We start from the raw sequence: 13238 nt of genomic DNA, 5'->3' as shown, positions 1-13238 counted from the left end.
TCATTCCCGGCCCCGCCGCTATTCTTACAGCGTGCTGGCGTGTGGTGGCACGTGCCGACAGCCTCCAGTCTTATCCGCCGAGGCAAAGGGAACCCAGACAGACAGACAGACATGACAAGCATGGCAGAGGAAAATAATCCCAGTCCACTATATTTATCAAAAGGGGCAAACACCTATTTTCCCCACGTCTATATGCTTTTTATTTTCCTGCATCCCACCTCTATCCCGACATGATTGATTCCTAGCCTCAAAACTTTTGCCGCCTCTTCCTGCGGTCTCAATGACCAGAGCAAAGCAGCATCTCTGGCAAGCGCGCCGCGAGGTGCTCCCTGACCTGCGCGACTTGATCCAGAGCTTCGTTGCAGTACCGAAACTCCGATTCACGACGCGCCGCGCCCAAACGTCACCTCGGGCGCGACTTGCACGGATGAAACAGACCCACCCTCGGAAGCAAGCAAAAAAAAAAAAAAGAAAAAAAAAAGGGGGGGGGATTGGAAAAGGGGCAACGAAAAAAAAAACACCATGTTCCCGTCTATAATCTGAGCGCCGTGTATCACACTAGTTCAATATGTAGCACCATGAAAAAAAAAAAAAAGAAAAAAAAAGAGAGAGAAAAAAAATCAAGCCAACTTTTCCTTTGCACGTGCTGAAAATCAGGCGAGGCCCACAAGCCTCTTTTTGGTTTCTTCCCTACTGCTGGTAAGCAGGGTGGCTGCGAGCCGAGTTGTGTATAAGCCAAAACAAGCAAACATTAATAACGGTATACATGATAATAACACAGGTGGCTCGGTAGATTAAAGCCGTCAGATCGAATGGAAGCCATGTCGAGGCATCGCTAGTCTTTGGGCGGCCTCGGGGACAGGGGCCGCTGGTTGGCGCATGGCATAGGCGAGGCCGCTGACACGGGGCCGGGGGCCATTTATCGGGGTTGCGGCCTTGGCGGCGGTTTGTTGGGGACGTTTGTCGTGTCATAGCCGCTGCGGGCCATGTTGCAGATGACGGACTCTTGTTGTAACATGGTGGCTGGGTATCTAGTATGCTGACAAGTTGCGACAAAGTTGCCTGCTGTGAAAGTGACCAGTTAGCCCGAGTGTCTGCATGGCTGTCGTGCATTTATACACGATGCCGCGTCACCATGAACGCGCCATGTGTCTATTAAACGGGACTAAAAAGGGGGCCGGATAGCAAAGCGTGTAGGGGAAATGAACATCGGCTCAACCAAGCGACCTCTCTTGTCGCAAGCGAAGGCGACATGACATGGGGGGGGAGGAGGGGGAAATGCTCAAGACAAGCGACAGTGACTCACAATTATAAGCGGATGTACTTGGTACCACCGAATCGCTGGTTTATCCCTCTTATAGGAAGCAGGAGGATCGATTGGCTGCGATAATCGCACGCAAAAATGTTACAGAGCAAAGAGAAAGCCGAGGAGACTGCCGAGTCGGCCGAGGCAAACTGTGATTGTTGCCAGCGATCTCTGGTTGGACTGTGGGCAGCGCCGGTGATGAGGTGATGCTGGTATGGCGGGACGAGGCGAGAGAAATCGGCACCGGCGCGTCGGAGGCGACACAGCGTGATGGATCAATGTAACCAGTTTGCAAGGCTGTCCAGGTACGGGGACCGTTCGGTTGCAAGACGATGAGTGTAACCTGCCGCGAGCCAAGCGTGAAACCGCTGCGTGCAGATCTCGGTCGATTCTGGGTAGCGTATGTCCAAGATTAGGGCTTGGAGGAATTTGTGCTTGACGCAGGTCTGGCCACTTTGGTGATGATGTCCGTCTGTCCGTCCGTCTGCCACCAATGTTGGCCCCGGAGAGGTGGTTATAGCGGCGTTCAGTAGTTCAGTTAGGGGGTTTGGGTTATAGGGGGCGCCGGGGAGGGGTTTGGGCCTCGTTTGGCCTGGTCTGGTCTGGTATGTGTATTGGATGACCGAGTCGCGTAATCGAGACGTCAATTCAGGCACGGACGGGTACCTGAGATGGCCGGAAGCAGAAGGTGGCGGCGCCTGACCATATAAGTGAGAACAAAGACGCGGTGGGTCGGGCTCTCTGACGCTGGCGGGGGGGAGGGGGGGGGAAGAAAGCGAGCCCGGGAAGCCAAGCTCGGGTGAGCTGCAGAGCAAACGCCGCGCGAGGTGAAATGCAAGAGAGCGGCAAAGAGCAGGCAAGAGCAGGCAAGAGCAGAGATCCAAGACAACGGGGAACTTGGCAAAAACGCGCGAGACGGATAGAGGCAAAGCCAAAAAAGGGAGCCAAGTGAAGGACAAGTTGGGAAAAAAAAAGAAGAAAAAACTGCCAGGGAGAGAATCCGCGTGGCCAGAGAAGGATGCTGAGGGAGCAGGGCGCTTTTTGTACGAAACAATCAAGGCCAGGCCTAGCACGGCCCGAAAAGGAGAAAGGTCCAAACTCATCGGTCGTCACCTACCTCTCACACAATTTTGACAGGGACTGGGGAAAAGGAACAAGAAAAAGAACATTGACTTCCCCGTCCGTTGGCTGCCATACCATACCTGGGTACGGTAGTCAGGGCAGGGCAGGGCAGGGGAGGCAGAGGCAGAGAGGCAGAGGCAGAGGCAGAGACAGAGGCAGAGACAGAGGCAAACGCAAGGCAAGGCAAGGCAAGGCAAGGCAAGGCAAGGCAAGGCAAGGCAAGGCAAGGCAAACGCGAGGCAAGGCAAACGCGAGGCAAGGCAAAGGCAACGCAGGGCAACGCAGGGCTGGGCTGGGCTGGGCTGGGCTGGGCTGGGCAAGGGGAAGGAAAGGGGGGGGGGGGGGGGGGTGACGCTCGCGGGCAGCAGAACAAGACAGAAAGAAGAAGGGTTCAGGTCTAGCGCAGCGTCCTGTCCGTGCTCCGTAATAAAAAACCAAGCGACGACTAATTTAAAAAGTTAAAAAGGAAGGAAAAAGGGAAAAAAGGGAAAAAAGGGAAAAAAGGGAAAAAAGGGAAAAAAGGGGAAAAAGGGAAAAAGAAAAAGAGGGTTGGTTGCGAGAGCGCAACGGCGCACAGTTCATCGCAAACCAAGCCAAAAGAAACGAACCAGGCATTGGAAAAAACAAGAAAAGAAAAGAAAAGAAAAGAAAGCATGAAGGGGGCCGGCCCCTGGGGAGAAAGGGCCCCCAAGTCATAGCGCCAGGCGCAAAAGCAGCCAGCACCATGGAAACCTGGAAAGTTGACGGCAGCCGGGGACGTGGACGGGAACGGAAACAGCAGAACAGTTACGTCGTTGCGTCGTTGGGCTTGGCTTGGCTTGGCTTGGCTTGGCTTGGCTTGGCTTGGCTTCAGTGGTTGGCTTCATTGGTTGGCTTCATTGGTTGGCTGGGTCATTGTCGATTGTCGATTGTCCAGGGGACTGGCAAATTTCTGTCCCCCGTGCATGCAAGCCATGGGCCAGCATCCCTTGGGGAATGAACAAGGAAAGAACCACCACACAGTACCCCTGGTCCCTGCTCCGTCCTGCCGGTACTGCGGCTCAGACATCCATCCATTTATCCAGGTGCCACCAGACCAGACCCAGCCTGACCTGCCCAGCTTGGCAAACGCAAATCCCAAACGCAAATCCCAAACGCAAATCCCAAACGGAGGGGGAGGGGGGTCGCCGCCGCTGTCAAGGGCCCGCTGTCAAGGGCCCGCTATCAAGGGCCCGCTGTCAAGGCCCCGCCAGCAGGGCCCCCAGAGGCTCAGGCGCCAGCTCTCCAGGGCCTCCTCCCCTTGACGGCGTCCGAGGCCCAACCCAACTTGCGCATTTGGCCACTGACGCCGCCCTAACCCCCGACCCCCTCGTTCCCTATGTAATTCAAAACGTCTGGTCGCAGCCCATGCCCCATGTCCCATGCCCCCATGCTATGCTGTGCCATGCTCCCAGCCATGCCCCATGCCCCAGGCCCCATGCCCCATGCTGCAGGCTGCATGCCGCGTGCCGCAAGCCGCCAGCCAGCTGCTGCCCCATCGGGCCCGTCCCATGATTCCCATCCGTTGCCCATCATCATCATCATCATCATCATCATCATCATCATGTCAAGTCGCTGAACAACGTCATCTTCCTGGTATCCTTCGCGGCAATAGTTTGATTGCACTTCGTCTGGCCTCGTGACCAACTGCGATGCTGCAAGATGCCGATTCCCTCGTCCACCACGGAGTATTCCACACACCTCTTTTAATGGCAAAGGCGAACCCGTTCTTGGTACGTCTCCGACTGGCCCAATCCCCAAAGTTCAAAACGCTGCCTCAACCCTCAACCAGCGGCTGAGGCTTGGGAATAGCCACAACGACCCTGCGTCTTTTGCGTCTCGTTGCCTTCAAGATGCTTCCGAACAGGGTGCCCTGGCATGGGTGCCGCCATCCGGAGCATTAGGCCAGTCCTGCAAGACAGGGTTGGGGAGCCAAGGAGGCTGGCTTGGTGGTTGAGATGCTGGGTTTTAGCTAGGTGGCTCGGTACGTAAGCTTGGCGCAAGCCGATTCCCAGCCAAGTACGGAGTGCGGATGCGGATATTGGGAACGAGACCCGTTGACGTTGACGCCTTGGCAGTCAGACAAGACAAACCTTTACTTCTTTCGGGCCAACTCCATTTGCATCCCAGACTCGCGGCGCACGGTATCCATCAGCCGGTCTCTTCCTTTCTTTTTTTCTTTCTTTTTTTATTTTTTTCCTTTTTTTTCCCGTTCTTCCTTTCTTTATTTTTTTTATTATTATTTTTTTTTTTTTTTGGTGTTCGGCGATGCTTGTACTAAGGGGCCCGTTGAACAGTTTGATGAGACATTATGCATGCCATGTACGTTAGACTTCCCGCGTCTTTTTTTTTTTTTTTTTCAGCCATGATCGAGGTTGGGCTGCCCACTAGGCCAAGTGCCGACCGACAACCTTTGTGTCTTTGGTTCCCGCTCATGGGCAAGCCAGATGGGAGCAGTGACTGATCACAATGTGCTTTCTTTTGGCTTTTGAGCCTCTGTTGATGCATCGTCTGGGACGACAGCATCCCGCTTCCGCGGCATCCCAACCTCTCGTCTCAGCCAGGGAAACAAGTGCTTTTTTCTTGAAGGGTCTCTTTTCTCCTTCCTCCTTCCTCCTTCCTCCTTTTCGGTACCTGCAAACCCGACTTGTCTCGAGTGACATTGATGCGCGATTCGCATGTGGTGGCACAGTTCATCATGGTCGAGCTGAACTGGCATGGGTGTTTGTCTTCTTCCGAAGCCATTCATGCTGCAGAGTAGCAATCTGTGGCAGAGCAGCTGAAGACCCTCAAGTGAAGCAAACACCTTGGTACCTACCTAGGCATTCAATTGAACGACTTGTACCCTTGTACAGGTTGGGGGCTATAGGACCAAAATACTCTCTGCTTTGCGGCAAGCCATCGGTTTCTCGCGACGACAACCAGTACACGGATGTATGTAGGTCGGCCTCCACCCTGCTAATCGTCCCGATGCAGTGTCATCCATGAGCGGGCCGTATCCCTGCAGGACGTTCCAGTGACACGAGGCCGCCTTCCTGCATTGCATGACTGACCCCATTATTCAAGGCACCGGGCTTTTCCCACTTGGCCCGCTAACTCTGGTTCGTTCTTGTCCACGGCTCCATGGCATCGTCTCTCAAGGAGGGTGGGCGCATCACAAAACACAGACTCGATTTAGAACCCAGCATTTTACCCGTGTCATGGTGACGACGTGACGCATCGAAACTGATTTTTTTTTTTTTTTTTTTTTTTGCCATGTTTTGCCGCAAGACGGACGAGGATGGCCCGGCAAGTATCAAGGTCAATTTGGCGCAACTCCCTCATTACGTTTGATTTTCATTCGGCTCTTAAATGAGCAATGTGAAGGTTGCCTTCCGTCCGACGCCACCAGCGTCTTGGCGAAATCTGGAGCTCTTTCTTGACTTTGAAGGGCTCTCAGGAATCGCCCAAAATCGGTTCTTGCCAAGTCTGCAACGTTGTTTGCAACACAATCTTGGCGGAGACGTCTGGCTTGGAATCGCAATTGTTGACGGCCTCGGGGTAGCTAGCCTGTCTGTACAAGATTTGAGTCGGGCAATCGGGCCTGCAATGTTGGCGAGCCTTTTATCGCGAATGGCTCGAATTCATCACAGGGTGCGGAGTCTACTGAGCCTGGGCTGCACACTTGTATAACATGTAGTTTTTTCTCGAGGGTCAAAGACTCCAAGACACTCGGAGCGCATGTTGGGGCCACGTTTCGGTCCTGCGCTAGGCAATGCACGCATCTGCGGGGCGCAGCACAATGCCATGGTTGGCATCAGACGGACGATGCGTGGTTTCGAGCATGGTCCACCCAAAACGGTGTTCTCCTGCAGGGTCTGAGCCTCTGGGGGTCCCGTCCGGTACTTGGTTGTTGACGTCGTGTCGTTGCGTTGTCGCATCGTGCCTATTGCTTGAATCTTGAATACGCGACCGTTGGGCAACCCGGCAAGTGTGCCAGCTACAGGTTCCGAGAAACAGAGGCGCAAAATTTTTCTCGCGAGCTCACAATGCGTTGTCGAGAACCATGTGGGCAGTAGGGACGGAACGTTCCAGGACACGAGGAAGGTGGCGCAAGCCGCGCCTTCCCGACTTGCCTTGGGAAGTCGGAATGGTGGCGTAACAACAGGTATGTACAGTATCTAGGTACCTGCTGGCCAGGTTAGAGCCGCTAGACCGAGTAGTAGCTACTGTAGTATGGCCATTTGTTCATGACCAACTACGAAATACCAGGCAGAGGGCACCATGGCAGAGATTCAACGCATTCCGACCTTTAGAGCGGCCAGTCCCATTCCCTGGACGGTCTGGACGCGGCTGCACCTGTTGCGACGGGCATCCAAGGCTCAGCATGCGCATTTCTCGATTCCGACCCTTTTCTCGCGATGGGGATGGGTGCTGGCGGAAGCGAAGAATCCTTCCAGAAGCTGGGAATCGGGTCAACGCAGCCCGGCGCTCTGGTGGCTGGCAGAAAAATTTCAAGACTGGAGTCTGGTCGTATGCATGGCACGTTGCACAAGTGTTTTGAGCGTCGCACCGTTGAGGAGCGTGACGCCGGGATTGGCTTGTTCAGAAACGCCTCTTGTCCACGGCAAGGCCATGAACGAACTGAGAGTCACCGGGGAGGCCTTCCGGTCAAATTGAACAGAATACGAACGGAATACAAGGTGAATCATTGGGGATGAGATATTCATAAATCATTTTGGCTTTCTCGGCCGGTTTTTTCTTTTTCTTTTCTGTGTTTTCTTTTTTCTTCGAGTTAGTTTCATTTCGAGCAGTATGTACTGCCTGGTGTTGAGTTGTTGTTGCCGTCTGGTCGTTAATTCATGCGTCCACGTCAATTATTCTTGCCCGGGCCACCGCCGTGTGCTTTTTAACCAACCCCCCCCCCCCCACCCCCCCCCCCTGGTTAACTCTTTGAGCTTGCTTGGGAGGTGCCTGGCTAGAGGCACGTACAGTATTGACATCAGTCAATTTCCTGGAAGTTGGTGGGCGGGACAGCAAGCCGTGCCACTAACATTTGCCGACTCTGCCCGTTTTGGCGAGCTAACCCCAGGCCATGCATGCCTGGCCATGATGAAACACCAGCCAGACTGGTGCTCTGTCGCAATCTGACACTCGGCTGCGCTCCCGGCCTGCACAAAGCCTTCCACGGGCTGCCTCGCCAAGTTTTTACAGGCATTGAGCAAGTCTGATATTCGCTCACAAGCGCCCGGCCAGCTTCGCAAAGCCATATGCATCAGTGCACCGCACCGATGCGCGCGATAACCAGCAGGCATCAATGATGGAGCGTTGCTGCTGCTATGAAGCTTCCAAATCGCAGTCAACCAAAGGATGCGCCGTCACACTCGCCTAGGTTCCCGCGGCTTGTTCGTCCCAGGTCCAGGTCCAGGTCCAGGTCCAGGTCCAGACGGAACCCTACGGAAAACATGCTGGCCAGGACGCCTGTCTGTCTTGGCGTGAGCTTGTCCAGCTTTGATGTTTGATGAGGATGAGGATGGGGTTCTCCAAGACGACGGACATTTCCTTCCGTATTATGAGACCCGTCCCGCAATGTCACTCAATCCTCGGCTCACAATACGCAGCCCAATCACCTTGCCGGGAAGTGGCATTGAACTGGCCTCTTTTTTTATTTTATTTTTATTTTAAATTTTTTTTACCCACCGTTTTGACGTTTTGACCCTCAGCAAGCTGTGTAAGCCCCCCCCTGGCCATGATGGCCGTCCGGTCAACTATTTTCCAAGCTGGGTTGCACGCTGACACTCGCAGCCAGACAAGGTTTCGCAACGTGGGAAGCCAGGCTGGGACGTGCTAGACTCAGCCAGACACCACCACCACCACCACCACCAACCCCCCCAAACCCCCCCCCCCCAACCAAAACGCCCACCACCAGACCTTCCCTTCTCCCGAGTTGTCTCTCCCGCCCCAGTCCCCAACGTCACAGCCACCGGGCCACGCGAAATGGATACGAAAAAAATAAAAGTCCAGGTACGCAGAGGTCACTAATGCAGCTAATCAGTACGCCATGCTGTGGGAACGAAAAAAAAAAGAAACGAAAACAACCAAAAAATTGGGCAAAGGGTGCGATGCTCGGCATGGACGGAAGCTGAGCCGATTTGCCGCCCTCTGACCTCGGAAGAGCTAGAAAATTCTTCGGTTTGGGTCGCGTCGCCCACGGAAGCCATCAATGGCTCGGAAGCAACTCGCAGAATCGGAAAAGGAAAAGGGGGGGTCCCTTGACCATGACGCCAGGGCTGAAGAGCACGGCAAACAACTAAGACGGACGGATGAAGATGAGCCAGTCGCGCTTCAGAAACCTGCTGGCATGGCAGTCTATGGGCGCCCGTGCGCCTGCAACCTTTCAGCGTCGCGTGCGTCGATCGAGTCCCGAGCACGGAGCTAGACGGCACGTTTTCGCGTTCAGCCAGACGCAGACGGCATGTGGTTGCGCCCTGGACGCCGCCTTATTTTAGCTCAGGCAACTGGGGGCTTCTGGAAAGGGCTCGGATTGATGGTTAAACCAGAGAGCACCAGACGGCTTGCAGGGCAGGGCACACCTGACAGTCAACAGTCGTCCACGCACATGGCTGCTGTTGGGGGCAGATTGGGTAACGGCCAGAGTCACCAGGCGGTCTCGGCTTCGGCATTGACATTGGCATTGACATTGGCATTGCAGCGCCATGGTCAAAGTCAGCTGCTGTTGCGTCGGGCTGAGGCCTCCATCTCAACTCGACGGCATCGACAGGCGACGGCAACGACAGGCGACGGCGACGGCAACGGCAACGGCAACGGAGAGGCTGCAATTCGACCACACGCTGGCCGTCGTTATTCCCTCGCTTCAAGTCCCCACGTCCCCGGGTCCAAGTCCGTGCCCGGATTCCTCATCCTTTGTTATCCCATCTTTCGCGCTTCGAGACGTACAGAGCACATGCTGCATGGTACTCCGCACGGCGGCAGTAACTTGGTGCCCGATTCCACCAGCCATGGTCACGGGTGCGGCCAGCAGTCTTCGTCTTTTGCAGGCACCATGCAAGGTCGGAGCTGTGTCCTTTGTTCCGTTTCCACGGGTCGAACCTAAAGAAGATTCCATCTCGTGATCAAACTCGGTCAAAGACGCCTTTTTTCTTGTTTTGTCAAGGCTGCTTTGCTGGCGCGAAGATGAGGCTCGCACGGGTGCTGTCTCAAATTACTCGGCGTTGACGTGGTCATGATGCCAACGCGCCAGCGAAGCGTTGGCGAAGCGTTGGCGAAACCCAGATCGACCCAAGTCGAGAGCAATTGGGTGCCAAACCTGGACAAGTCCTGACAAGTCCTGACAAGTCCTGCCAGGTATGCCAAATCTGCCCCTAAAGCGGAAAATTCACGAGCTGCAGCCTGTTATCCCAGCCTTGCTCGGGCCTGTTCGGCCTGCTCGGCCCATGCTTTCTTTCCTTTGTTCCAAATGGGCGGGTGTTGTTGCTTTTTCCGTCTCGCAGCGCGTCTAGGGTAAGGACCGTCGACTCGGGCTCCTTGAGCGCTGCGAGACGGCGTTTGCGCATGTTTTTTTTTTTTTTTTTTTTTTTTGTAAATCCAGATGTAAGATTGGTGATTGAGTCCTCGCTTTGTCGCCCGCGACTTTGGGTTCATCGGCGACCTACGTACGAGGGATTGATTCCCATGGGTAAAACTTGCTTCTTGAAATAGCCTCATCTTGCGCGTCCGTTGTATCCACACAAGATCGGTCGGTCGGTTGGTTGCGCCGACGCCCACAAGCCACGTTAGCAGATACCGCGCACCAGCCCGCCCATCCACACGCAAACCCACGTACCCCCATAACCCGGCCAAGTCGGGCTGCCGCCCCGCCAAGCCACCATGACCATGACGCAAAGCTTCCTCCACCGTCACTCTTACCACCACCCAAGCTCTTTCACTCACAACAATCCCGCCCCCCCCGTTCGCACGGGATCCCCCCCAGCCACCATGTCCATCATCCAGCAGCACACCAACGCCACGCTCAGCGACGCCTGGCGAACCATCGACATCGACGCCTACAACGAAGACTCCCCCGTCAACTTTGACGTGTCGACGCTGCACCCGCCCCAGCCCGAGGTTGGCGACGCCCAAGCCCGCCAGCTGGCCGGGCAGGTCCGCCAGCTCCTGCGGGCAGGCGATGCCCAGGCCGCCCTGATGGGATGCCTCGAAGCGCCCGTGTACAACGGCACGGATGCCGCAAAGGTTTGACTCTTCCCACCTCGCTCCCACCCCTCCAGCCCTCTCCGGGATCTGCGGCGGGAGGAAGCTAGCGAGGGCTCGCTGACGCGCGTGGGCAGGAAGCGCATCTGCAGACCATCATGGAGGTGCTCCAGTCCATCAAGGCGAGCGAGATGAGCCCTCTGCTGCGGGGCATCTACGAATTGCACGGCGGGAGCGAGTATCTCGACGTCTTGATGAAGTACATGTACGTTCGTTTGGGGGGGGGGGGCTGCTCCTTTTGCTTCGCGCGGCGCGGGAAAGAACATGGGCTGACGTGGTGATTTTTGCCGTGCAGTTACAAGGGAATGGCGATGGGGCATTCCGCCGCCGGGAGGGGATCGAGGATCACGCCTCAGTCCACGGGGGGGTTTGGCCAGGCCGGTGCTCGGGCGGGGGCTTCGAACGAGCCTGCGTCGGGGGCGATGAGCGTGCTGCTCAGCTGGCATGAGAAGGTGGTTGACGTCGCGGGCCTGGGGTGCATCGGACGAACCATGACGGACTGGCGGAGGCTGTGACTTGCCTGCCTGGGCGGGATGATGGGACATTCCGGGAGGAAGGAAAAGAAGAAGTAGAGGCTGGACGTCGAAGAGTGACGAGGCTCAAGTGCAAGCAAGGCCGTGCGTTTTTGACGTTTGCGACCGGTCCTACAGCGGATATTTCGCAGGTGACGGTTGTTTTTATCATACATTTTGACAACATGGTCCCTGTTTCTTTTCTCCCTCCCTCCCTCTCTCTCTTTTTTTTTTTTTTTCTTCCGTCACTTGTTCTCCAAAATATCCTTCAAGTTCACCTGCCCGGACCCTCGGGCCAAGGGCTTGGGCTGGTTCTCCCCCTCACGCCACCCAATCATGTAAATGATTCGAAACGTGGCCGGAATCGACCCGTCCTGGTTCCCGTGCAGCTCTCTGTAAATGGCATCGCTCGCCATTAGCACGTCCCTCCGGATCGGGCCCATCTCTCTTCCCAGGATGGCGTTGCTCTCCCCCATGGCCTGCAGATCCTGCATCAGCGCAAACGTGTCCGGGTAGTCGACAATGATGTCGTCCACGTCCACCGTCAGCATCTTGAACCCCGCCCTCTGAAGCAAGCCGCCGACGTCCCGCACGTCGGCCAGAGGCGACACGTGCGGAGAGAGGCCCCCCCTGCGCTCCTGCTCCGCGAGCTGGAGCGACGTGCGCAGCTCGAACAGGGTGTCCCCGCCGAGCATGGCGCCGACGAACGGGCTGTCGGGTTTCAGGACGCTGTTGATCTGGGCCAGGACGCCGGGCAGGTCGTTGATCCAGTGCATGCTGAGCGAGCTCAGGACGAGGTCAAACGACGCGGGCTCGTAGGGCAAGCTCTCCTCATCCCGGAGCACCTGGCGGGTCAGGTTGAGCGCCCTGTTGAAGGGGAGGCCTGCGTCGCGGTAGAGGAGGGTCTCGGACGAGTCTGCGGCAACGAGTTCGGCTATGCGGGCGGAGAGAGGAGCGGACTTGGGGTTGGACGGGTCGGGATCCGGGTTCTCGCGGACAAGGGCTCGGGCCAGGTTGCACGAGTTGGCGCCCAGGTCGAGGACCCGGGGGAAGCGGCGGTTGATGTCCTGTTAATCGCCCGAGACGGTGTGAGAAAAGAAAAGGAAAAAAAAAAAAAAAAAAGGGGTGGAAGCTTGTGACGGTCACGGACGGGAGGGGAATCCGTATAATAGATGCGCGACGAACCAGCAGTCGCTCCGTTACCCGCACGGCCACCTCGTCCTTGAGGTAGTCGGCCTGCCTGCTCTCCTGGGGCCGCGAAGCCGCGCGCTCCTTTTGCAGCCATTTCACGCGTCGGCTGAAGACCTGAAAGCGCGGGGCGCCTGGCGACTGGACGGCGTACGATTGCCGCCCGCAGGCTTGGGCTGGGCCGCCGCGGAGGCAGCGCCAGGTCTGTCTGGCTGCTGCCGGTCTCGACGCCATGCGGGCTGGCATTCGGCAGAGGCTTGCTTGCTTGCTTGCTTGCTTGCTTGCTGGCTCGCGCCGGGCGCCGAAAGGCCAAGGTGGGGCTGGCTGGTAAAACTAGGGTCGGCAAAGGTTGAGGTTTGGGGAGAGAAAGGGAAGCATCAAGGCTGCTTGGCGTTGACGCCGCGGCATCATTAATGTTGTCTGTCTTGTCTGGCAGTTTGACGTCGTCGTCGTCGTCGTCGTCGGTGGTGGTGGTGGTGGTGGTCCCTGCGCCATTTTCCCCGGGCAACTTGCGGCGCACGTGCCGCTGCGGCGGTCAGGAGTCAGCACTTACAGTACTCCGTACCTCCTACCTGCAGGTGGTTAGGAGCTAGGTTCCTAGGCGGGTACATGTAGGTACCTAAGTTGACAGGAGGTAGCTCGCTGACCTGCAAGTAGCGGCACTATCGAGTTTGCCGGCCAGGGCGAACGCTCCCTCTCTGGAGCGAGCTGCGAATGCCTCAGCCTCAGCCTCAGCTTGGGAAAACCCCCCATCCTCCTCCAGTCGTCTCCGTAGGTGGGTGACGACGTCGACACCCGCGCCTTTCAAAGGGGACGCTTGATCATGCCACTGGATCCCCCACCTC

General features: G+C 56.5%; 3 protein-coding genes across 3 annotated transcripts; 1 reads left to right on the top strand and 2 right to left on the bottom strand.

The window, feature by feature from the left end:
• Positions 1 to 7784: 7784 nt before the first annotated feature.
• UV8b_08033 (uncharacterized protein) lies at positions 7785 to 8073 on the bottom strand (the record flags this gene model as incomplete). The annotated part of the gene is made up of 2 exons (XM_043145530.1): positions 7785 to 7910; positions 8038 to 8073. 2 exons carry the CDS (start codon positions 8071 to 8073, stop codon positions 7785 to 7787), a joined length of 162 nt encoding a protein of 53 aa, XP_043001465.1.
• Positions 8074 to 10420: 2347 nt separating this feature from the next.
• On the top strand, positions 10421 to 11208 carry UV8b_08032 (uncharacterized protein; the record flags this gene model as incomplete). The annotated part of the gene is made up of 3 exons (XM_043145529.1): positions 10421 to 10675; positions 10771 to 10898; positions 10989 to 11208. The coding sequence occupies 3 exons, from the start codon at positions 10421 to 10423 to the stop codon at positions 11206 to 11208; spliced, it is 603 nt and encodes a 200-aa protein (XP_043001464.1).
• Positions 11209 to 11450: 242 nt separating this feature from the next.
• Positions 11451 to 12627, bottom strand: UV8b_08031 (uncharacterized protein; the record flags this gene model as incomplete). Its single annotated transcript, XM_043145528.1, has 2 exons — positions 11451 to 12272; positions 12391 to 12627. The coding sequence occupies 2 exons, from the start codon at positions 12625 to 12627 to the stop codon at positions 11451 to 11453; spliced, it is 1059 nt and encodes a 352-aa protein (XP_043001463.1).
• Positions 12628 to 13238: the final 611 nt, after the last annotated feature.

The sequence above is a fragment of the Ustilaginoidea virens genome, chromosome 7 (genome assembly GCF_000687475.1).
Source record: "Ustilaginoidea virens chromosome 7, complete sequence".
Taxonomy (NCBI): domain Eukaryota; kingdom Fungi; phylum Ascomycota; class Sordariomycetes; order Hypocreales; family Clavicipitaceae; genus Ustilaginoidea; species Ustilaginoidea virens.
This window is presented reverse-complemented; position numbering and strand designations above follow the sequence as displayed.